General features: G+C 53.5%; 5 protein-coding genes across 6 annotated transcripts in view; 1 reads left to right on the forward strand and 4 right to left on the reverse strand.

The window, feature by feature from the left end:
• Positions 1-319: 319 nt before the first annotated feature.
• On the reverse strand, positions 320-5,601 carry ARCN1 (archain 1). The gene is made up of 10 exons (XM_070952613.1): positions 5,513-5,601; positions 5,099-5,362; positions 4,828-5,007; positions 4,526-4,731; positions 3,577-3,741; positions 2,620-2,785; positions 2,376-2,523; positions 2,132-2,240; positions 1,827-2,031; positions 320-1,248 (listed from the first exon to the last, which is right to left on the reverse strand). Exons 1-10 carry the CDS (start codon positions 5,513-5,515, stop codon positions 1,159-1,161), a joined length of 1,536 nt encoding a protein of 511 aa, XP_070808714.1. The 5' UTR covers positions 5,516-5,601; the 3' UTR covers positions 320-1,158.
• IFT46 (intraflagellar transport 46) lies at positions 5,590-8,308 on the forward strand. The gene is made up of 11 exons (XM_070952614.1): positions 5,590-5,793; positions 5,880-5,976; positions 6,058-6,358; positions 6,439-6,513; positions 6,586-6,679; positions 6,883-7,011; positions 7,092-7,213; positions 7,361-7,427; positions 7,560-7,620; positions 7,794-7,879; positions 8,045-8,308. Exons 1-11 carry the CDS (start codon positions 5,590-5,592, stop codon positions 8,138-8,140), a joined length of 1,332 nt encoding a protein of 443 aa, XP_070808715.1. The 3' UTR covers positions 8,141-8,308.
• A 336-nt stretch (positions 8,309-8,644) lies between these two features.
• On the reverse strand, positions 8,645-11,958 carry TMEM25 (transmembrane protein 25). Its single transcript, XM_070952246.1, has 9 exons — positions 11,651-11,958; positions 11,262-11,570; positions 10,869-11,159; positions 10,342-10,473; positions 10,225-10,255; positions 9,888-9,982; positions 9,720-9,800; positions 8,898-9,077; positions 8,645-8,793 (listed from the first exon to the last, which is right to left on the reverse strand). The coding sequence occupies exons 1-8, from the start codon at positions 11,943-11,945 to the stop codon at positions 9,004-9,006; spliced, it is 1,308 nt and encodes a 435-aa protein (XP_070808347.1). The 5' UTR covers positions 11,946-11,958; the 3' UTR covers positions 8,645-8,793; positions 8,898-9,003.
• Positions 11,959-12,173: 215 nt separating this feature from the next.
• On the reverse strand, positions 12,174-14,060 carry TTC36 (tetratricopeptide repeat domain 36). The gene is made up of 3 exons (XM_070952245.1): positions 13,909-14,060; positions 13,167-13,355; positions 12,174-12,464 (listed from the first exon to the last, which is right to left on the reverse strand). The coding sequence occupies exons 1-3, from the start codon at positions 14,009-14,011 to the stop codon at positions 12,196-12,198; spliced, it is 561 nt and encodes a 186-aa protein (XP_070808346.1). The 5' UTR covers positions 14,012-14,060; the 3' UTR covers positions 12,174-12,195.
• A 1,381-nt stretch (positions 14,061-15,441) lies between these two features.
• The window catches only part of KMT2A (lysine methyltransferase 2A), a 39,689-nt gene continuing 33,326 nt past the window's right edge, over positions 15,442-21,804 (reverse strand). Inside the window, exons 28-36 of one of the 2 annotated variants that reach the window (XM_070952439.1) lie at positions 21,459-21,527; positions 20,938-21,002; positions 20,581-20,772; positions 20,417-20,491; positions 19,887-20,061; positions 19,287-19,394; positions 18,934-19,017; positions 18,615-18,744; positions 15,442-18,461 (exon numbers count right to left, since the gene is read on the reverse strand). In XM_070952439.1, coding sequence (XP_070808540.1) covers positions 18,186-18,461; positions 18,615-18,744; positions 18,934-19,017; positions 19,287-19,394; positions 19,887-20,061; positions 20,417-20,491; positions 20,581-20,772; positions 20,938-21,002; positions 21,459-21,527 — 1,174 coding nt within the window. In that variant the 3' untranslated portion in view covers positions 15,442-18,185. Of the gene's footprint in view, positions 18,462-18,614; positions 18,745-18,933; positions 19,018-19,286; positions 20,062-20,416; positions 20,492-20,580; positions 20,773-20,937; positions 21,003-21,458; positions 21,528-21,804 lie in introns of those variants that run through there. The other variant, XM_070952438.1, reaches the window with a different exon arrangement.

The raw sequence follows: 21,804 nt of genomic DNA on the forward strand, positions 1-21,804 counted from the left end.
ATCTTAAGGGAGTCTTACTTTAGTTAAAATGCCTGCTCCAGACCAAGGTGCTCCTTTGGCACTGGCCTGGAATCTCCCATCCTTTCTGTTCTGAGCCCCCACCGTCAGCTGCGCCATCAGGGCTGGACAGGTGATAAGCTGCCTGCCATGCCTTCTCATTTCTGGTGAGGAGAAATGAGGGGGAGGGACGCTCCATTAATTTCCTCGAACTAGCTCACCCCTCTGAAGCACAGGTGTTCTCCTGCAGCAACTACTTCTGGGATCTAGCACTGCTTCAGGACACAAACTCAGTCCTTATTTGCCCAGAGCTAAAGAAAACTTTTTTTCCTTTTAGAATGTTCTTTATTAGATTCAGGAGCAACGATTCTTCACATACACTGGAATGTGTCATACAGGCTGTAATTATTTTGCAGGGTTCCAAAACCTTATTTCAGTGTCACCTTCAATGTCATTTGAGAGTAAATTGCATTTGACAATAGAATTAAACTGAACCCCATATTAAGAATCAGGCAGACAAATCTCCAATCAGTATGATTCATGGCCCCCACCCAGGGCTCTCTGGACAGAGGTGGTGTGGGAGAGGCTGGGGTCTTCTTTAGCAGGTGAGCACAGCCCAATGCACTCAAGGTGCCCAATGCTTCCCTGCCCCCAAGTCGATATTTCCAGGGTCTTAAAAGTCAGAGAAGCAGCCAGAAAAAGCTGTCCTCTATTCTTCTGGGTTCAAGAAAACAATCAGGAGGAGGGAGGAGCTTTCAGGCGAGAGCTGCACAAGCGTGAAAGCTTCCCCCTCCTCCGCTCAGGATCAGATGGATTGGCAAGGTCTGCACAGCACCAGAAAAGGGAGGCTGCTGGCCCTATTCCTCTCCCGTGGTAGCACTCTCTTTGCCTTGCCGCTGCATCTGGAACCAGCAGGGCATTCTGGGGTACCCTCTGTGGAAGAAAAGGGTGGGGTGGGGTGGAGGGACAAGGCGCCGGCCAAGGTGAGGCAGCTGTGCCAGAGAAATAGGCAGTCTCTACCTGCCTGATCAGTCGGGACCTGGGAAATAAGGTCAGTGGGTAAACAAACGTCAACGTTCCCCCCCGATGCTGAAGGTTGCAGCTCTCTCTCTCTCCACATAACCAGCCTTAGCCTTGCTTGCTGCTTCCCTTCAGCAAGGGTTACAGGATCTCATACTTGTCCACAAGGAAGGTGGTCTCCGTGGAGAATTTCACAGGGCTGTTCCCATCCACCTGGGTCACTTTGGTGACCTGCAAAAAGAAAAGAAAATCAGTCCATTGGGAAGGGCGCTTTGCTGCGGCTCCATGAGGCAAGACCTGCTACCCATCCCTGTCCCTCGATTTCCCCAGGCACCAATAAAAAGGTGGAGGTTTTGGTCTCGATGAATGACAGGAGCAGCCTCAAGAAACAGCACTCGACGCTGACAAGGACAGAGGCCCAGGACACCATTCAGTGGAGAAGCAGCTGGTCTGCCAACTCCTATCTATCTATCTATCTATCTATCTATCTATCTATCTATCTATCTATCTATCTATCTATCTATCTATTATTTATTTATTATTAATTTATTTATTAATTAATTTATTTATTATTTAATTTTTATACCGTCCTTCTCCCGAAGGACTCAGGACAGTGAACAGTTAAAATAACATACATATAAAATCTTCAGCATAAAGATTTAGAACAATTTAGAGGAGATTTATGCCAGCCCGGCTTGGTGAAACAGAAAGATCTTATCTTTTGCTTCGATAGGCAGCTTCCTCCAAACAGAGCAGAGCAGAGCAAAGGAGAAGGGCAACAGTTGTCATTCAGCCCCCGTGAGACACACCTGAATGTTGCAAAAGTTCTTCTTGGAGACAAAGGAAACGTGCACGGGAAAGAAGTCATTTGGTCGCCCTGCGATGCTGAACTCCAGGCTGCCACTTTTGTTTTTGGCATCAACCACTGGCAAGCACCACTCGAGAAGGTTTTTTCGGGTATCGTGGCGATATTCACCATTAATCTCTCCAATTACAGGAGCCCCCACACCAGACCTAAACAATCAACAATGAGTTAGCGCTGAACTCCCCACCATCCCGGAACTGGCACTACTGGTGCATGGGAAGGTTCCTGGCAGGCAAGACAATTACTCACGGCAAAGGGATGGCGATTACCACGTCATTTAACTCCAGGCTGTCCTCCTGCAGCTCATACTCGATGTTGACATCACAGTTGTTGCCGCTTTCTGAGGGCCAGCAATTAACTAGGATCCAAAAGAAAGCCAGCTGAAATGGTTCAACCAAGACCTGAATATTCTCAGCAGGGACAGGAGCAGAACACAGGCTGGCTGGCTTCCGCCTCTGGGATGCCTGCTACTCCCCGAACTGAAGCAACTCACTGGTCAGCGGGATGAGAGACTCTTCCGTCGTTTGCAGCCGCCATTTCAGCACTCCCACGTCACTATTGATGGGGAATGACTTATCTGGGTTTTTCAAGCCAATCACTGACTCTGACATAAAAAGCTTCTTGTCAACATTGGGGTGAGTCTGAAAAGGGAGCCACCAGTCAGCCAAGCCGCTCCATCCCAAAACAGATGCGCGCAGCTCAAAATATCCCTGATCCTAACCTCCAGCCAGCCTTACCTGAAGCTGCACGCCTTTTTTGTCCTCATTCTCAATGTGGATGCAAATCCGAGCAAACTTTTCATCCAGGACCCGCAGCATGATCATGCCATGCAGCTCCATGTTTTGAAGCCCCCCATCCCGGCCACAGGTGAGTGAGATCTTCTCCTCTATCTTCATATGCACACTAGGAGAGAGAAGCAGCCAGGGGACCGGATGTTAGGTGTCTCCTTGCTTCCAACTGGGCTTCTCAGATATTAAGAGAGGCAGCCCTTCTGCAGCCCTGCCTCCTTTGTAAGCAGACCCACACATCATCACTGCGTATTACAGTCCTGACCCTTGCAAGTTCACTGAAAACCCAAACAGCATTGTGCTATCCTGCAGTGTGACTGGTTTCCTTATGACTTACAGCTTGGGACAATGTTGAAGTAGACCACATGACTCAGCTATCAAACTAAGGGTTCAAAAGCTCCCTTTGGCTTAATTAGTCCACTGTACTATCAGGCTGAAGAGCCTGATAGTACAGTGGACTAAAGCACTGTTATTAACATCTGCTGCTTGCAATTACTGCAAGTTCAAATCTCACCAGGCTCAAGGTTGACTCAGCCTTCCATCCTTTCAAAGGTAGGTAAAATGAGGACCCAGATTGTGGGGGTAATAAACTGACTTGTATAAATATACAAAAGTATGAAGGCTATTGCTTAACACATTGTAAGCCGCCCTGAGTCTCTGGAGAAGGGTGGCATATAAATTAAAGCAAAAATAAATAAATAAAAAATAACAAAGCTGTCAGTCAAAGCTGCACTCGACTATATGCAATCTGCACCTGGCTGCTGAGCTCCTGCTTAAAAGGCCATTAAACATATTTGTCATACTCCAGAAAACCAGGCTTCCTCTGAGCTTGGGCTAGAACAGAGACCTGGTTTCTGCTATGCAGGATGCTATGTGCCTCTCTGCATTCCTGGGTAATACACGTACCTCTCCATGTTAATGGGCGGAGCAAGAACAGATGCTGCATTTGAGGAACGCTTGCCAACTGAAGAAGCAACAATATTTTCACCTTCGGATTTTAGTTTATCCACAAAATTATCCACTTCCTTCCCTTTAGTGCCGAGCTTAAGTGCCTTGTTTGAACCAGAAGGTCTAAACAAACAAAACAAAATGCATGAGACATTTTGCCTAAAGGAAGAATGCAGCAAAACCCTTCCCTGCTTTCCTTGCTCTACATGGCCCATTTGATTAAAAAAAAAAAAATGTTCATGTGCCAGCCAGGCTCTTCAGATGAGAGAAACCCCAAGGAACCACAGGGAAGTTCTCAGGGCTATAATCCACCAATATATCTGCTACAGATCCCAACTAGGTCACCACCTCACCCTATTTTAATTTGACTACTGCTGCTTTTGCATTATTTGGCATTTGAAGATTACTGTAAATCATTCTGAATCTTTACGCAAGCAGGAAAACAATTGTGACCCCCACAAAGCAATACAGATAGCCCTCACCCCACTGTATTTAGTGACCGTTTAAAGTTAGGGCACTGAAAAAAGTGATTTATGGCAATTTTTCACTCTCTTGAGCCTTGCTGCATCCCCATGGTCACCTGATCCAAAATTCACGCCTGGCGATTGACGCATGTTTTTTATGGTGGTAGCCATGTCCTGGGGTCATGTGATCCCCTTTTGCAACCTTCTGCCAAGCAAAGGAGGAAGCTAGATAACAACCATGTTACTAAATTAACAACTGCAGTGATTCACTTAACAACTGTGGCAAAAAGGTTGCAAAATGAGGCAAAAGTCATTCAACCACTGTCTCAGCAACAGAAATCTTGGGCTCAATCGTGGTCGTAAGTTGAGGACTACCCCTAAAGCCTCCCTTGCGACCCATTTACCTTCCGCAACCAATCTCTCCCCCACAACAAATGACACACCTCGTTGGAGCCGGAGTGATTTTTGGCTTTTCTGACTCGATAATGGTTTCAGTGATCATAGCAGCGAGGGTGCCTCCTGATACGGCTGAATTGCCAAAGCCCCCAAATCCTGGAGCTTTGGTGCCCCGCCGCTCGGCATCCCTCCGGGCTTGTTGCAGCTCCTTGGCTTTCCGGCGCATCTCAGCCTTAGCTTCTCGTTCTTGGGTCTTGAAACAAAGAAGCAAAAGCAAAAGCTTTGACCCAGAGCAGAAGAGGAAAGAAGCGACCATCTTCCACGGAAAGCCAGAGGAACCTCGACCTACCTCGCGAACGGCCCTGAAGACCTTCTCCTCGTGGGAATCCATCTCAGTAAAGGTCCGGATCTGGGCCAGATTGACGTTCTCCCGGTAGCCCAGGGCGACGATCTCGTCGAAGGCAAAGATGAGGTCGAAGCAGTGCTCGGCGATCTCGTTCTCCTCCAGCGCCCTGCAATACTCGGGGATCTGCGCGGGGCGACGGGGAAGGCAGCTCAGGGAAAGTCTGCCCGCCTCCCTCCCCGCCCGGCCCCCCGGCCGCCTCCCCCGCCCCGCTCACCACCCGGGAGAAGAGCCGCAGCGTCTCCAGGTCCTCCAGGATGTTGCTGTTCTTGGTGGTGATGAGCGCCATGTAGAGCTTCTCCAGCGGCTGGTAGACGTAGCGGACGCTCTCCGTCTCCACGAAGGTGTGCTGCTTCCCCGTGTTCATCAGCTTGGGGAAGGCCGCCAGCAGCCCCTCGATGCGCGTCCGCGTCATCTCCACGAACTGGCGCGACACGATCGCCTTCCCCGCTTTCGTGCAGACCGCGGCGGCCAGGAGCACCTGCGGGGGAGAGAAGGAGGCCCACCACGCTCGAGAGGCGGCTCCGGAGGCCGGACCCCGCGGGGAGAGCGCCGGCCCGCAGCCGCCTCTCCGGCCCGGCCCCGCAGGCTCCCGGCCGCGGGGCAACGGCGCGTCCCGGGCGAGCCTCACCATGGCGGCGGCGGCGGCGACCTCCGTGGAGCTTCTGCTGGGCGCCGCGTCTCCGCTGCTTCCGAGTCCCGCACAAGATGGCGGCGAGCCACGTCTCTCAGGCGGAAGCGGCGTCACCGCGCAGGCGCGGTCGGGCCGAGGGGGGGGAAAGGCCGCCGGCTCTCGCGAGACGATTCCGGCCTCCCGTTGCCTGGCGACTGACCCGCTGCGGCCCGCACTTCCGTGGCCTCCGACGCAGTATGAGCGGAGCGCCGCCGTCGCCGCCCGAGACCGGGCTGCAGGTGCGGGGCCGCCCGGGGGCGCGTCCGGGATCTGGGCGCCGGCGAGCCGCCGTCCCTCGCGCTTCTCTCTCTTTCCCTTGCTTTAGACGCGGCTCGTGGAGAACCAGCCCTACGACGAGAGCCTGGACGTGAACGAGACGGAGGACGTCGCCAGCATCTACGCGCCCAGCCCGCCGCAGCCCGGTGGGTGGCCGGTTGGGGCGGGGGGGGCCTGGGGGAGGCGCGCGCCGCCGCCCCCCGTGACGCCGCCGCTCCCGCCCGCAGGCCCGCGCCCCGCGCGCCCCCCGTGCAAGGACAGCAGCGACGAGGACGAGGAGGGCGCCGCGGGGGCCCTGAAGGGAGCGACCACCCCGCCGCGTGCGCCCGGCTGGGCCCCCGTCGCCGCTCCCGACCGGCCCGCGGGCGCCCTGTTGCAGCCCGAAAAGAAGGGCGGCGGCGGCCCGCTGGGTTCCGGCCGGCGCTTCAGCGGCCACGAGGTGGAGGATGACGACGAGGACTCCTCGGAGACCGACTCAGACGAGGACGAGGACGATGAGGACGACGAGCACGGCGCCCCGCTGGAGGGGTAGCGTGGGGGGGGGGCGCGGGCGGGGGCCGCGGGCCGAGGGGGTCGTACGGGGCTCAGCCGCGCTCTTCCCTCCGCAGGGCTTACAACTCGGCCGACTATGACTACCTGCCCGTCTCCCTGGAGGTGAAGGAGCTGTTTCAGTACATCCGGAGGTGAGGGGGCTGGTGGGGGGGGGGTCCCAGGAGGGGGGTCCTGAGCTGCACTCAGTGCCTCCCACCCCTCAGGTATTCCTCCCAAATGATCGACCTGGAGCACAAGCTAAAGCCTTTCATCCCGGACTTCATTCCTGCTGTGGGAGACATCGATGCCTTCTTGAAGGTGCCAAGGAGCCTGCGTCCTGCCCATCTTATGCCCTGTGGGGGGTGGGGAGCATTTGTCCCCTGCAACCCTTTCCTTGCTGCTGGGCCTCCTGTGGGAAATGCTTGAGAATGGGGGGGGGGAGGAATGAGCATTGGGCTCAGGGATTTGGTCTGCCCCTTTGGGACGTTTGAAAAGATGTTGCTGTGGCTCATTTCTTGCAGGTTCCACGCCCGGATGGGAAGCCAGATAACCTGGGCTTGTTAATGCTGGATGAGCCGTCCACCAAACAGTCGGATCCCACTGTACTTTCCTTGTGGCTCACTGAGAACTCAAAGCAGCATAATGTGGCCGTAAGTGGAGGAGGAAGGAAATGGGTAGGAAGCCAGCCCAGCAGACCCAATCCGCTGACGGGGTCGGTTTGCGTTTCTAGCAGCAGGTGAAAGTAAAGAGCCTTGAGAATGCGGAGAAGAACCCCAAAGCTGTGGACAGCTGGATCGAGAGCATCAGTGAACTCCACCGTTGCAAGCCTCCGGCTACCGTCCATTATGCTAGGTCTGCCTTGAGGTCCCCTGAGGAGCCTCTTGATGCTCCCCGCCTTTTCCTCGTTACAACCGCAGTGCCCCTCCCCAGGGGAGCCTTCCCATAGGGCCTCCAGTTGGCTGGCTCTCAGGGCTGCTGCTCGCTGCTTGTCCTTTGCAGGCCGATGCCCGATATAGATATGCTGATGCAAGAATGGTCTCCAGAGTTTGAAGAGTTGCTGGGAAAGGTATAGTGACCTCCCCAATGGGTAAGTTCTGCCCGGTGTCCTATAACTGGTTTCTTTGGGGGCTTCCAGCAGGATCATGAGCTGCTTCATGCAGAGCGCAGTCAGCCCTAAGCTTCCCTCTCTGCCCCCCAGGTGAGCCTCCCGACCGCTGATGTTGACTGCAGCTTAGCTGAATATACAGACATGATCTGTGGTGAGTGCTCTGACCCCATGCCCAGCCGGAGGAGGTTTGCTGAAGGACTAATTAGACTGAGCCAAATAGCTCTGGAACCAGACATTTCATCAACTGTCCAGCACTTGGCAGAGTCTCTGGGTTCCACTTGATGAAGTTGAACCTGGAGCGTCTCTTTTGGGGTTTTTCTCCAGCCATTCTGGACATTCCTGTCTACAAGGGTCACATCCAACCTTTGCACACCTTATTCTCGCTCTACTCTGAATTCAAAAATTCACAGGTAAGCAAGAGAGCTGCTATTATTGCTATGCACAAGGGTGGGGCCTGCTTGAACAGGTCTTTTCTACTTGCTTTCACCAGGAGACTCGAGAAGAAACGGTCTCTGCAGGAAGCTGAAATCAGATTCACCTTACTGCTGATTCCTTTTTTTTTTTTTTTTTTGCAGCATTTCAAGGCTTTGGCTGAGGGCAAGAAGGTTGCCAGCCCTCCCTCCAATCCACCCTCACAGGCTGGAGAGACAGATATTTTAAGCTTCACCTGAGAGTGAAGGTCACAGCATCCTGCCTCCTGGTATTTAAATAAAGGTGCTGTTAACCTCAGGGGTATTTAAGAGAGGTTTCCAACTCCTATTTCCTTGGAGTTGTTGCTGGCCTGGCATTCAGATGATAATTCAGTGTAATATTTGTGTAATAAAGTTTTGCTGTAGGTATTGCTCTGCCTCTCAAGAGATCCTGTGCAAGCCAAGAGTTTGGGGAACGTCGGGCTTTGAGTCTTCTTGTTGGGCCACAGCTTCCCAGCACCATGTGGTTTGGGGCTCTGGGGAGCAGAGCAAATCTATGGTAAGGCTGCCCATGAAACGGGTCCAGCAGCCTGCTCTGCCTTTTAATGCAACCTATGCCAGCACCATATGTTTGTGCCTGGGTTTCTGGGCTCTGTGTTTATTAGGCTTCTTTTACAACCCAGGGACCAAGAGTCTCTCATAGCAGCCTCACAGCCAAATCCAGGCAGGGGGGAAAAGGGCAACACTTTAACCACAGCCGTTTATTCATTAAGCGTAGAAGTTGCAAAGCTACAATCCTAAACTGAGATGTGCATGGCAATCGCCTTCCTGGTCTGTGGATGGCAAAGGTGAGCTTAGGAAGGCAATCCTCATATTGGAAGGAGAAACAGGGCAGCTGCTGGATGCCTGTTTTGCTGGAAATGAGTAAAGGGTGAAAAGGATCCTCCCTGTAAAGATCAGCCTGTTGTTCAGGACCAGATCCTGCTGGGGGCGCCTTTGCCACTAGGGGTGCGCTCACCATCCTGTTCCACGGTGAAAAGCAGAGATACTCCTGGCGCCTTTTGCCCACTCTTCTCCATGCCTCGCTTGCTTCTCTGTGCTTGGAGTGGACCCGGTGATGGTCTTCACAGCCAGATTTCATCGCTACTCATACTAGTGGCTCTATAAATATATCCGACAGTAAGAAATTGACCCAAACCTGCAGAGATGGAAAAAGATATAGAATTTGGTCCACAGCAGTTACTTTTGCAGGATTTTTGAAATGAGCATGCAGGATCATCCCACATAGATGATTTACTTCTAAGCAGATTCAGCTGCAATAAGATAAGGAAATGGGCAGGCATAAGTGGGAGCCTTTTCCACAGCACTGAGGGCAGCTTACTTCCTCTGGTAGCATGCCTGAAATACTAGATGGCAGAAAGGGTGCCCTTGCCCTGCAGGGTTGCATTTTGCCAAAGCATCCAGAGTTGCTGGTAAAAGGAGGCTAGACTAGGTAAGCCTGATGCAGCCGCTGGGCTTTTCTTCCGAAACAACCTCCCACTAGCAAAGCTGGCAAAAGGCCCTAAAATGCTTCTTGGGACAAACATTCTTCTGGCTCATCTCATGTCTCCCTGGAGTGATGAGCGCACAGCAGTCTTTTCAAGCACGAGGTTGGAGCTGGTCAGTACTGTCTCTTGAAATGGGAATGTTTCTAGTATTTGACAGCTTTTCCTGCTACAGAATTAGCTGTATTTGGTATCGTTGAATGCTAGCATTTCCTATGCTTCAGAACTAAACCGAGAGACACTTAGCCAAATGGACGTAGCCCCCCACCACCACACACAGCAGAAAATCTCGCTACCTTGTTCAGCAAGGGCTGGGTGGTTTTTTGTCTCCGAAACAGCATCTTCACTTTGCTCTGCAGGAGCACTATTTGCTCTACCTTTGGAGTAGAAGGAAAGAGAGCTGGAACAGTGACTGCCATCCCTTTTCCCAGCCACCCCACCCCACCCCACTCATCACCACTCACTTTTTGGTTCCGGTGCAAGGTCATTGAGTTGCAGGTTGGAAGGGAGGGACCTGTTTGCCCGTGGCAGACAGGCTTCCTTCGGCTGTAAGACATTGCTGTGGGAAATGCAGAGCAATTCGCTCTTGGATCCTCCCAGCTCCCCCCCCCCCCTTCAAGGCAAGGCCACATGTTCTTGGGAGTTTACCTTTCTCTGACCCTCAGAGAAAGCTGACCAGGGCATCGTTCTCTGGGGATGTGCATATGCCACCAGTCAGTGGGTCTGTATAAACTATTCCCGAAAGAGGCTACAGAGCAAACAAGGAGCTTTTACCCCCCTCTAGCAGTCCCAGAAGGTTACCTCAGAGGAAGCTGTGCTGCTGGGCCATGTCCTAAAGAAGAAGAGAAAGGAAGGTGTTAAGATTCCCAGCAAGGAGACAGGCTCAGCCCAGGCTGAAAAGGCTTCTCCTGCACCTACCTGCTGACTTTTTGGCCGCCTGGGAAACAGTCCAGCTGATTATCACCCCAAAACTCAGGAGTATCACCAGAGCCACAGCAGCTGCCCCCACCAGGGCCACCAGAGGCAGTTCAAGTTGGGTGGCCAGGAGACCTAGAGAAGCCCGAGATGCACCGCCCCCCCCAGTCAGCAAACCGTGGTCTCATCCAGCCAAGCAAGCTGCCCCTCTGCTTGCTGGTTTTCCCTGGCCTCAGAGGAATTTTGCCAGGGCCATTCAAGCGGTTGGACATCTGCTTCCTACAAGCCAAGTGCAGGAAAGGCAGCCTGGGGACGCAGAGAGTTGCATCCGACTGTTGGGACACGGGTGGGCCCTGGGGTGACAAGGAGACAGGATCCCCTCGGGGCTGTGGGAAGACAGGGCCGTTTCATGGAAAGGAAGGCTTGGCTCGGGGGACTCCGAGACGTCCAAGAGGGGAGGAAGGCAGACCTTGTGCCACACACCTGCCCCGCCCCCAGGCCTTCCCCCCGTATCGATCAGCCCTACGTACCGGGGAGCGGAACGGAGGAGCTGGCGACGCCCAGGTCGTTGGAGGCGCGGAGGGAGGCGTTCCGGGGCGGGCCGTGCAGCTGCACCCTCACGGTGTGGTTGGCGAGCCAGGGGTAGGTCTGGGCGTCCAGCAGCAGGAAGCGGGAGGCATTGACCGTCACCTGCCCGTCCTGGTCCACCCAGGTCACGTCGGCCGGCGGGTTGGCTTGGACCAGCACGAAGAGCACCAGCAGGAGGCCGGGCTCGCTCGCTTCGCGGTAATAGGCGTCCACCTTCACGATTTCGGGCTGAACTGCATTCGGACAGAGGGCCGCAGCCGCGCCGGTCAGCCTCCATCCCGCTTCTTCCCTCCGGGGCCCCAGCCCGCACCCCCCCGCCCGCCGGCCGCGCTCACACTGCACATTGAGGAGGACCGAGGCGGTGGAGACGCGCCCCGTGGCCGGGTCGGTGGCGGCGCAGTCCAGCCGGTGGTCCACCCGCCGCGCCGTCACCACGAAAATGCCGCGGCCGTCCTCCCCCGAGGCGTCGCCGGCCGCCGCCAGGGGCCTCCCGGATGCGTTGGTCTCCTGCCGCTCCCCGTTGAGGTACCAGGTGAGGTTGGGGGCCGCCGCCAGGCAGGTGAAGGCGCGGCTCTCGGCCTCCCGCAAGCTGCTCACCGACAGAGCCCGCCCGTCGATCCTGGTCTCCGACGTCGCCACCGCGCCTGCGGCCGAACGGAGCGGAGGTTACCGGCCGGGGGGAGCCGTCGGCCGCGAGAGAAAAGCGCGCCGCCCGCCGCCCTACCTGGCGTGGCGCGCCGCAGTAGGAACGGCAGCAGCAGCAGCAGCAGCTGCAACGGCGCGGGGCTTCCGGCCGCCGAGCCGCCTCTCCGGCGCCGGCCGGTTGAGCGGAGGGGACGCCCCGGGGACAGCAGCCAGCCTCTGGGGGGCGGCGCGCCTCGCGCTGCGGGACACCGAGCCGCGTCCATCCTGAGCTGCGCGGCGAGGCTGGAAGGGCCGGAGCACCGCAGGCCGGTCACCTCCAGGATGCGGCAGTAGCGTTTGCAGCCGAACGGCACGTCAGAAATCCCGACCTGCATTTCTCGGTCCGAAGGCTCGCGATCCTGCCCGAATACCGCCGCCACCCGCCTTGGGTATGGCCGGCGGCGACCTGAAAAAGCAGCGAGGGCCTCTTCCCTCCCTCCCTGCCTGCCGGCTTCCGCAGGGGGCTGCTGTGCCCCGGAGCTGCTGGCGGGGGACCCGGGCGACAAAAGCAGGCCTTGGTTCGCGTCTCAAGCCGTGGCCTTTATTCAGCTGCCCCTTCGACCCCCCCCCCTTCCAAGGTCAGGCTCAGCAAGTCTCCTTCTCCTCTTTCGGGTGAGATTTCCTCATCACTTCCGATAACATCTGGTTGCAGAGGGCTGCATAAGGGTTCATCAACACCAGCTGCTGGCGGGCAAAGATGCTGCCCAGGGCGGCCGCCTGCTCAAAGCTGCTCCGGGCCGCTTCGTCCTGGCCTTGCAATCGCTGGATCAGCCCGCGTTGCACAAAACCTTGGCGCGCCACCGGCCCGACCCCTTTGCTGAGCTTCAGGGCTGCCTCCAAATCTTCCAGCGCCTCTGGTGGGATGGAAAAAGAAAGCGTGGCCGAGTTAATTAAATAAACGTCGGGTCAGTGCCTTGTACAAACAGGCACCCTCTCTGTGGGCTCCAGGAAACCGGAGCCCTTAATGGCACAGGTGGGGCTGCCCACTGCACCCTTGTCCCATTCCCAGAAGCTTGGTCTGGAGGGAGGGAGGGAGGGAGGGATAGGCCTGGTCAGAGGAACATTCTTGAAAGGCACATGTGATGGTCTCGTTCTACGTTTCTGTCCTGTGTGCCTATTAAGTTTTGGTTCCTTTCTTTTTGACCTAATTGTGAGTCATATTGTGAGTTGGGTAGCCATATAAATCAGATAAACAATGGAGGGATCTGAAAAGGAACAGGATCAAAGAGGGAGCGTGGAAGTTCGGGAGGCACCCCAGTCACCTGCCATGTTTGTATGATCGGTTGTCCCAATGGATGGGAACCCCTCTTGCAAGGAAGCCTTATACTTCTAGAGCAGCTGCTGGCAGTTTTGCTTATGGACCCAACAAAACCCAAAAATGCTCTGCTTAAGATGAAGAGACCCAAGCGGATATAAAGAGATGGTCTTGCTTTGTGCTTCGGACCAGATGCCCTGCCTTCGTGCCCTCAGCGAATGTGGTTTCTCCCTACTCCAGGCCGAGGGCAGCCATGGTCACCAGTGGAGAGGAGGAGGGATGAAGCCCTGAGTACACTTACTTGTGACATCCCCTTTGAGCCGAAGAGCTTGTGCACGGTTGTTGAAGGCCGAGGCTCGTGCTGGAAGCAGCTGGATGGCTTGGTTCAACTTTTCCAGGGCCAGGGCCAGCTCTCCTCCTTCAGCTGCTGTGATTCCCTGGGCCTCCAGGTGAGTGGCTTGCCTGAGCAGCTCAGGATCAAAGCCGCCTTCTGTCACCAGCGTGAGAAGCAAACTCAGGAAAAAGGGGGCCGGCTCTGGCAACTAATAATTTTTAGAGCCCGCCAGATGCCAATGCCACCCCAGAAACGATAGGTCCCAAGCAAGTCTTCAAAGCTAAGCTTTCTTACACAGGCACTTGTAGTAGCCAAGCAGCCGGGCCTCCCCCACCCCCTTGATGGTCACTTGGCTTGCCTTTTGAAAGGCCGACTGCCCTTCAATGGGAAGGAAGCAACAGGTTAAGCCCTGAGCCCTACAGCCTCATGGCTTTTTGAAGCATGAACAAAGGTAGCAAGTGTCTGAAAGCAGCCTGCCAACCTTCTCCTCCCGATCCCAGTTTTGGAGAGTGATGGGCAAAATCTCTCTGCCAACCAGCCCTTTCAAGTGACTGATTTGAAAATGATTTGTGAGAAACAGGTTAAGAAATCTGTTGAGAGCCCAGAGATCGGAGGCATCTCCTTGCTCCCGAGAGCTTGCAAAAAGAGAAGCCTCTGAAGTTTATGGGGGAAAAAACCTCCCCCCACCCCAATGGAAGCGAGTCATCACCTTGAATTGCTTGCTTCCCCTTCTCCTCCTGGAAATCTTCATCAAAGGGAACATTTGGGTAGAAAAGAGTTTGCAAAACTGCCCGATCCTTCATGGTGGCCATGTTGAAACCCTGATGAGTTCTGTGGGGAGGATTGGCTCACTTCAAAGAGAATGCTCTGGCTGGGGAGGAAGGGGCCGGTCCAACAGCAGCCAATGGCCATGAGGGAGGAGCGGGGCGGTGCCCGCCAGCCTCCTACAGTGCAGAAGGCAGAGAGGGGCAGCTGTTGAAGTGTGATCAGTGAGCTGAAGTGGAAGTTGAAGTCCTGTCCCCTTTTCCTGAGCATATTTGCACAGGTGAGATGGGGAAGGCCAGAAAGAGCAGGACTGAGGCTGCACAGGAGAGGAACTGGGTGGAGACAGGACTCCATCTCAGACAAACCTGCTGAACAGGAAATGTGGGGCTAGTAGATGAACCATCTGACTCTAGAGGATGGGGCTTCCTGGTACGGGAATTGTGGCATGAATCCAGCCTTTGTGGAGAGCAAAGGGAGCTGCTGCAGTGGTCAGCATCCAACCCTCAGGCCTTTGTGCCTGACAAGCCAACTCAAATGGGGGCGGTTTCCTCCTCTCCCGACTCCCCTGCCCATCAGATGCTGCTGCAGTGGCCCCGCCAGGTGCCCTGAGAGGGCCAGGCAGGAGTAAGGCCCCACAACTATTTTGTTATAAGCTGCCTTGAAGACTTTGTTGAAAGGTAGGTACACTTGCCATTCCCTCTTGCCCAGGAGCAGAGATGGAGACATCAATCTGACTTGAGTGACTTCGGGGAACACTAGAGAATAGCAGGGGGCAAAGTACAGTGCAATCCCCAGGAGGACCATTAATAGAAGGCCAAATTGATGTGCTTTACCTTCTGACTTTCAATTTTATGATTGGTTGAGCATTATAAATACTAACTCTTATGTATTACTGATTAGAAATACATCCTTAGTTATTGAGAATATTGAGAAGAATTCGGCTTCCATCAGCAGGAGACGGCAGAAACAAGCATTTTGGCTGAGTGGCAGGAAAAGGACAAAAATCTGCACGCTTCTCACATTGGTTCATCTGCTTGAAAGTAATGAAAACCCATTTTCTCCAGACCAAGTGTGGCGATTGATTTAACAGGGCTTTATTCCTTAGGCTTCCTGTGAGAAAATGCCGCGGAGGAAAAGAAACCAAAAATACAAAACCTCCCAGCAAAGACTGGACCGAGTCGTTCGCTTGCTCTCTTCAGGATTCTGGAGGGAAGCTGCTGCTGGAGACTTTTGCCTTGGGTCTCCTTCAAAGACCTCCAGGGGGGAGCAAGGCTGGAGGTTTTTGCACAATCCCTTGTTTTGGGCATGCAGCATTTGGAAACCCGCGGACCCAACCAGCAAAAGATACTGGAATACAGAATTGGGAGGTCAATGGCTGCCTCGTGTGTGGGGAAGAAGGCCTTTCTTTGGTGCAGGTAAGGAGAACAACAGACTGGCCTGGGAAAAGTCTCAGCCCTGATCAAAAGAAACCCCATCCTTTGAAGCAATAAACTTGACATGTTTATTAATTAAACTATCACTTAAATAAAAAAGTGCATAGAAAATAAACATGTTTAAAAACTCCTTTTTTTGTACAACTATATACACTTATTTTTACATTCAGTCTTTCAGTCATTTCTTAAAACTATTGAAAGTACTTCCTTCATCCCTGTAACAATGACAGGGAATTAACACTGATGCAGCACAAGCAACACATTTCCTCTTTTTAAAGAAAAAAAAAACTCATTTTGGAAGAACACAAGAAAAAAAGAGAAATTGGTTTTACATGATAAGTTGCTTTTTGTATGGATCAGAGCCCTGTTTATGTAGCTTTTGCAAAGTGGCTTGAGACATTTATTCACTACCTGTAGCTACTGAAGACGCTGAATCCAAGAAACACCACGGGCACAGTTCTTGGTGGGAAGGCGAAGCTGCAAGACCTTATTAAGAGACCAGAAAGCGCACAATGCAGGTGAGGAGCTCCACCAACTGGAATCCAAAAAGGAAGAGGCGGAGGAGAGAAGCAAGTTGTACAAGGATTGACTATTAAACACAGAAGGTCAGGAGCATCCACAGCAGCCAAGTCTCCAGCCTCACTTCTGGGAGGTCTGCATACAACCCCCCCCATCCCCCCGCAATGGGAGCCGGGTCCAGTGGAGGCGGCATCCACTGCCCATGGAGCTCTTGGCGTGTTGTTTTTCCTGCCTTTTCAGCAACTGTAACACAACCATTATCTAAAGGGTTAAAGGGAATTCAAAGCCAGGCTTCAAGACACAATGCAGTACGATATTAGTCCTATAGATACCTTATTTATAGTCATAAAAACTTGCAGGCGTGTGGGGGGGGGGGGAGAGCAGGAGATGAGCCAACAACAACCTGGCCAAATGACATGATTCTGCACAGAGGATGAATTTGACTGAAAACCCGGTATTGCTTCACAACAAAGAAGAGAAGATTCTTGCCCAGCCCTTTGCAGTGACCCGCTTTTCCTTTAAAAAAAATAAAACCTCTAAAGGGTGGACTGACTTAGTATTCTTCGATCTCACGATCTGTCAGTTCTTAGAAAGATACATTCATATTTCCAGGAAGCTTCCTTTTGCTCCCTTCTCCTTGCCGCTCTGGAGAGGCAGCCTCTCCCAGCCTCCCCCTCAGGTGCAGCAGCAGCAGCATTCTGGGGTTCAGAGCAGCCCAAAGCAGCTCTGCTGCTGCTCAGGACAGCTAGATTAGCAACAGGAGGAGGAAGAGATGCCTGTGAAGGGGGACCCAACCAAATTTTGCTTGAGCCGAAATTCGGAGCCTTCAGAGAAAAGGGAGCAGCCTTTTCTAGCAGCCACAGAGCAACCCAGCAGCCAAGACGGAAAGAGCAGCTTTAGGCAGCAACTGCCTCTCCCTTTTAACCCCACCTGACTCGTGCCTCTTTCTCCCGAACTGCCTCATGGGTACAAAGGTCTAGCCAGCTCGGGACAGCAAAGGTGACGGTCAGAAGCAGCAACTCCTACTTTCCAGGAGAGGGGTGGGTGGGTTCCTGGTAGCAGAAGCCAGGGCTTTGCACTGAGGGGCTTAGCTGGAGCAGGCCGTGATTCTGCTCCCTTCTAAGAGATGTGCAGAGTTGATCTGTCTTGCCTCCAGAGTAAGATAGACCAGGGCACAGCCTGGTGAGAAACTGAATGTTTACTTCTCTGGCCTGAACTAAGGCAGGAGAAGGAGGGAAGGTTAGAGAGAATCCCGGCGGTTTCCAGGGAGAGTCGACTGCTGGAGAACGGAAGGCCCACCAAACGGTTCCATCCTCTCCAGAAAATGGGAGAACGCTTCTTAAGGGGCAGCCGAAGCAGCACCCAGAAAAATCTCCTTTCCCTCCTGAGGGAGAATCAGGATATTCCTGACCCAACCTTGGAAAGACCATCCTATTAAAATAAAACATTCACCCTTAAAATGGATTCTTTTTTAAGTCAAGAAGCAACCATGACTGAAAAAATAGTCTCCTAAGTGCTCTTTCCTATGAAGTGCTGCTCATAGAAAAATATACAAAATATATTTACATTTATAAAATTTTTAAATACTAAAATGTAAACAGAACCAAGGAAAATCCAAAGACTTAATTCGAGATGGTGCAACTGAAGGAGGCTGAGGGGGACTGTTTCTAGAGGCTTGAAAAGGGTCATGGATTTCACCAAGTCCAGGCTCCCTCATCTCCTTTGCGAATGCAGTGGCTGCTGCTCTTCCAGCGGCTGCCACAGCAGCTCCGGCCAGACTGACCAGCGCTTTTCCTCCTCAGGAAACAAGCTGCGCCCGGGATGCTCCAATTCGAGTTTGGGGGCCACTAAATTTCTGAGACGGGGCCAGTGGAGGCGGGTCAGTTGTAAACATTCAGTACAAGAGGCGGTTCTCTGGGACAGAAGCTCCTCCTCCAAAGGTCTGCTTGGCCTCTGAAAGCTCATTTGCCCAAACTGCTGCCTTGGCCACAGGAATTTTGGAGAACCACCACTCAGCTGCCAGCCCAAGCTCGAAGGTGAGGGTAGGGAGCACATTCCAAACTTGAAGAGGCAGCCAGGTGCTCGTGCCGGTTCAGCACAATCTTGGTTGCTGCAGCCCACATTCCCATTTTCTTAGTCCCACCACAGCACACCAACATCCACCTCGCTCTGAGCAGGGTATGCCAGATCAAGCCAACGCATCTGTGGCTGTGGAGGAGCACCAGCACCTGGCTCTCCTCTGGCCACTGGTGTGGCTCAGCTCAGCTGCTCAGTTGAGGAAACGTCGGCATTTCTTGGCACCGCAATTGCAGAGCAGCTTGTTGCTGGCATCTTCAATGGGAAACTTGTAATCGTAGGTGAGCTCTTCACCACGGTAGATCTTGCGCATTGCGAAGATGACGATGTGCTTCTGCCCGTCGATGTTGATGACTCGGGAGTAGCAGTTGGGCTCACAGGAGTGGTTGATGAAGCGTGCTGCATTCCCATGCATGGTGGCGTCCACGACTTCTGAGTCGTCGATACGGAACATGTAGCAGCCGATGCCCTGGGAGACAGAGAGCATATGTGATGGTGAGATCTCCAAAGACACTCCCGACCAGATGGGACAGTCCTACCAAAGCCAGACCAACTCACCACTCAGCAGTCTACAAATCTGGGCAACTGTTCCACGAGTAAAACTGCCTAGCCGCTCACTCACCTTACTGTCATAATATTTCTCGCGTTTGTCAGTTAATATGGAGCGAATCACATTGCCAGCATATTCAATCACCATCTCCCCTGCATCAATGTTCCTTTTGCAGAAGAGGCCCCGTCCATGGATAGGAGACCTGGCAGGATGGCAGAGGACACAAAGCTGATAAGCCTCGCGCTGTTCCTGGGGGCATCTGGCAAGTGAGCCTTCCTTCAAACATCTCCAAGCTCAAAAATGTCATGAGGTCTCCCAGGGCTGATTCCCTAGGTTGGTTGGCTCAAATTTCTCCTCCTCCTCCCTCTTTTCTGTCAGAACCCCCACTTACCTGTAAACCCCAACTGCCTCCTTGGAGGTCTTCCTCAAGTGTCGGAAGCGCATGGGCATCGGAAGATCCATGCTGGTCGCTCTCCTGAAGACAGATGAGGAAGAGTCTGCTTGATGGCAACCTCTGACAATAAGCATGACTTCATCAACCTGAATGCTTGAGGCAGCCCCAAACCTCCTCCTTGAAGCACGGCAGGATCCTTCCTCCCCTGGCTTTGGGTTCTGGTCCCTTTGCGAATTTACTACCATCCATCATGGCTTACAGCTCAGCTGTAGGAATCCAAGCCCCCTCCTCCCATCTACGGTGATTTACAAAAAGCCACAGCCTGATAGCTTTTCCCTCCTGTTATGTACCGGGCAGATTTCAGCTGCACCTCCTCTTCCTCCTCATCGTTGGGATTGTACTGTGGGGGCCGACGATGCTTAGAAGCCAGAAAGTTGAACATGTCAAGACCAGATTTCCTGCAGTGCAGAGGAGAAGCATCCCGCATTACACCGACTGCCATGGCAGCAGGTTTCCAGCTATGTTCCAGCTCAGACAAGAACAGCAGCAAGGGAGGGCTGGCCTGGCCCAAATGCCTTATGGCTCACCACTTTGCTCTGGCCTCAAAGAACTGATCTCCCTTTCCCCCCTTGTCCCTTGCGCTTCTTGTCTTTTAGATTGCCTGCCTTTCTCCTTTAATGGCTCTGAGCCACTGTGGAAGACTGTAATTGTCTGAAAAATGGGATAAAATACAACACATGAAGAACTTTTAAACAAAAAGAGGCAAGCAGAGAACAATGCTTTGGGGGGGGGGGAAGCATGCTGTGCCCACCCCAAATTTTGGAGAAAAGGTGCTACTTTATTCTTCCCCCTCTCACTGCAAGGCCCTAAGATTTCTCTTTCAGCAGCAGAAGCAGCAGCAACAGCAGCAACTTTGGGGAGAAAAGGGGAAGGAGCAGGAGTCCACTTGCCTGAGGTGCCCTTCAGCCCTAGCAGAGCCGTGGGGGTTCACAGGAGGCTCCTTGGCTTCCTCCGGCTTGTGGAACCTGAACTTGTAGTTGGAGCAATGCTTGGCTCCACAGAGTTGCTCTATCAGGAACACAACAGCATGGTGGAGAATGCCCAGCATCTGCAGCCCACTCACACCTGGAAGAGGGAGAGGCGGGAAGAGCAGCTGTGGCCCCAACTGAACAGGGCAAGGTAGATCAGGCTAAACCCACCTTCGGAGCAAAGGCCAAAGGGCTGGAGAGGGAAGCTGCCTGGCTTGGAACCCAACTGAAGCTGCTGAAGTGGCAGCAGCTCAAGGTAAACCCTTTTCTGCCTGGTCAGAAGGGCCTCAGTCAGCACAGCACCTGGCCTGGACGCCAAGCCCTGCTCCCACCCTCACCACTCCAGCCCTCTTGGAAACAGTGCAAGGGCTGTTCTGAATGGAAAGGGAACCGTGTGGCGAGTGCAGCGAACAGAGCCTTGCCCTCTCAGTTTCCCCTCCAGCTGCTGGCACCTGCGAAGGACAGCTGTTTCAGGCGTGCGTTCGACCGAGCTTCTTGAACTTTGTCTGTCAAGGACTTCCAGGCTTCTAAGGTGAAGAGAGCAATCAAGGATTTAACAGAAGACGACACCCAACAGTGTCACACAACCCCTTTGATGCAAGGCTCCTGGGCCCACCTTCAATACTTTCTGCACAGATCTGGAAGCCATCATCACTGGAGATTTCAAAAACCAGTCCTTTCTTGGGCTTCTTCTCTGCAAGGCTTTCTTTCCGCTTTCGCTCCTGCTGCAGCCAGAACATGAGGGGGGAGCTAAAGCTGCCTTCTTCCTCTTCTTCTTCCTCTTCTTCCTCCTCCTCAGCATTGGAATCTGGAGGGAAAAAAGGAACCCTCCTGACTTCTCAGCCACATAAATCATCAAAGACCAAATAGGAAACATTCCAAGAAAAGTTCCCAGCAAAGCAGGACTGTGATATACAGACCTCCAAGTCCTGCAGCTCTCTGGCAGGGCAAAGGGACACCTGCCTTCACGTACCTGCACGCTCTAACTCGTTTGAAGAGGATGGTGTTGGCTGCACTGGTGGCAGAGGCTGTAAAGGCCTGTGGAGGGGAGGAAAAGGCCGAGAGGGGACCCATTTCAGCTGCAGGCCTTCAATATAACCGAGATGCCTGCCACCATCTCCGGTTAGCTTAGTAGTTTGACAGGCACACGCTAAGTTTTGGAAAGTTTTCTGGGAGGTGCCTACATGTTTGGTGGGAGAACAGATTTGCAACAGAAGACCTTTGGCCGCAACGGTCATCCGCTCTTCTGAAGCCTCAAGAAGCATCGCCAATTCTATGGTGCTGAACGCTCAGCAAATGTGGACATTTCTAAAATAAGAACTGGAGCTCTGTTTCCCTGGCTGTTTTGAAATCCACCGAATTTTCACTGGCATTTTTGGCATGGTGAGAGATGCCAAATCTAGGAATGATTCTTGCCTAGAAAGCCAGTGGGTGTGTGCATGGCCTTGGACGCTTCCTCCTCCCACCAGACTTGGCCCCAAAAGATCCACTTACCCTGCTGATTTGTGGGCTGGCTGCAGGATGTCTGTTGCCTCGTCTGGCTGCACCCTCAAGGGCTGGGGCCTAGGAGACAAGGGCAGGCAAAACATAGCTTGGAAGTCGGGCTTACCACAAATCCAGCGACACTGCCACTGAACTGTGAGACCCCTGTGACTTTCACCAGGCCGGGGAGAGGCTAGTTCCTAGAGCAAACACTGGCAAAAGCACCGTGGAGGCATCACCTTGGGCTCCCCATGGTGCTTTTAGAACCACCAAGGCAGTCCAAACCAGCCAGTGCCCCTCCCCCCCATCCTGTTGATTTGGCAGCAGGGCAGAGGGAACTCGCCTCTCAGCCAGCGGG

Source organism: Pituophis catenifer, unplaced genomic scaffold (genome assembly GCF_029215685.1).
Source record: "Pituophis catenifer annectens isolate HBS135680 unplaced genomic scaffold, rPitCat1.0.hap2 SCAF_12, whole genome shotgun sequence".
NCBI classification, from domain to species: domain Eukaryota; kingdom Metazoa; phylum Chordata; class Lepidosauria; order Squamata; family Colubridae; genus Pituophis; species Pituophis catenifer.

Coding starts and splice junctions, on each gene's coding strand:
- TMEM25 (XM_070952246.1), bottom strand. CDS start 11,945: ATGCAGGTCGGGATTTCTGACGTGCCGTTCGGCTGCAAACGCTACTGC. Junction 11,160..11,261: donor GGTCCTCCTCAATGTGCAGT/GTGAGCGCGGCC, acceptor GTCCGAATGCAG/TTCAGCCCGAAATCGTGAAG. Junction 9,801..9,887: donor CCTTGCACCGGAACCAAAAA/GTGAGTGGTGAT, acceptor TCTACTCCAAAG/GTAGAGCAAATAGTGCTCCT.
- ARCN1 (XM_070952613.1), bottom strand. Junction 4,732..4,827: donor TCTTCAGGGCCGTTCGCGAG/GTAGGTCGAGGT, acceptor CTTTGTTTCAAG/ACCCAAGAACGAGAAGCTAA. Junction 2,786..3,576: donor CCGCCCATTAACATGGAGAG/GTACGTGTATTA, acceptor TCTCTCTCCTAG/TGTGCATATGAAGATAGAGG.
- IFT46 (XM_070952614.1), top strand. CDS start 5,590: ATGGCGGCGAGCCACGTCTCTCAGGCGGAAGCGGCGTCACCGCGCAGG. Junction 5,794..5,879: donor CGCCCGAGACCGGGCTGCAG/GTGCGGGGCCGC, acceptor CCCTTGCTTTAG/ACGCGGCTCGTGGAGAACCA. Junction 7,621..7,793: donor ATATACAGACATGATCTGTG/GTGAGTGCTCTG, acceptor GTTTTTCTCCAG/CCATTCTGGACATTCCTGTC.
- TTC36 (XM_070952245.1), bottom strand. CDS start 14,011: ATGGCCACCATGAAGGATCGGGCAGTTTTGCAAACTCTTTTCTACCCA. Junction 13,356..13,908: donor GGGGAAGCAAGCAATTCAAG/GTGATGACTCGC, acceptor CGCTGGTGACAG/AAGGCGGCTTTGATCCTGAG. Junction 12,465..13,166: donor GCTCAAAGGGGATGTCACAA/GTAAGTGTACTC, acceptor CCATCCCACCAG/AGGCGCTGGAAGATTTGGAG.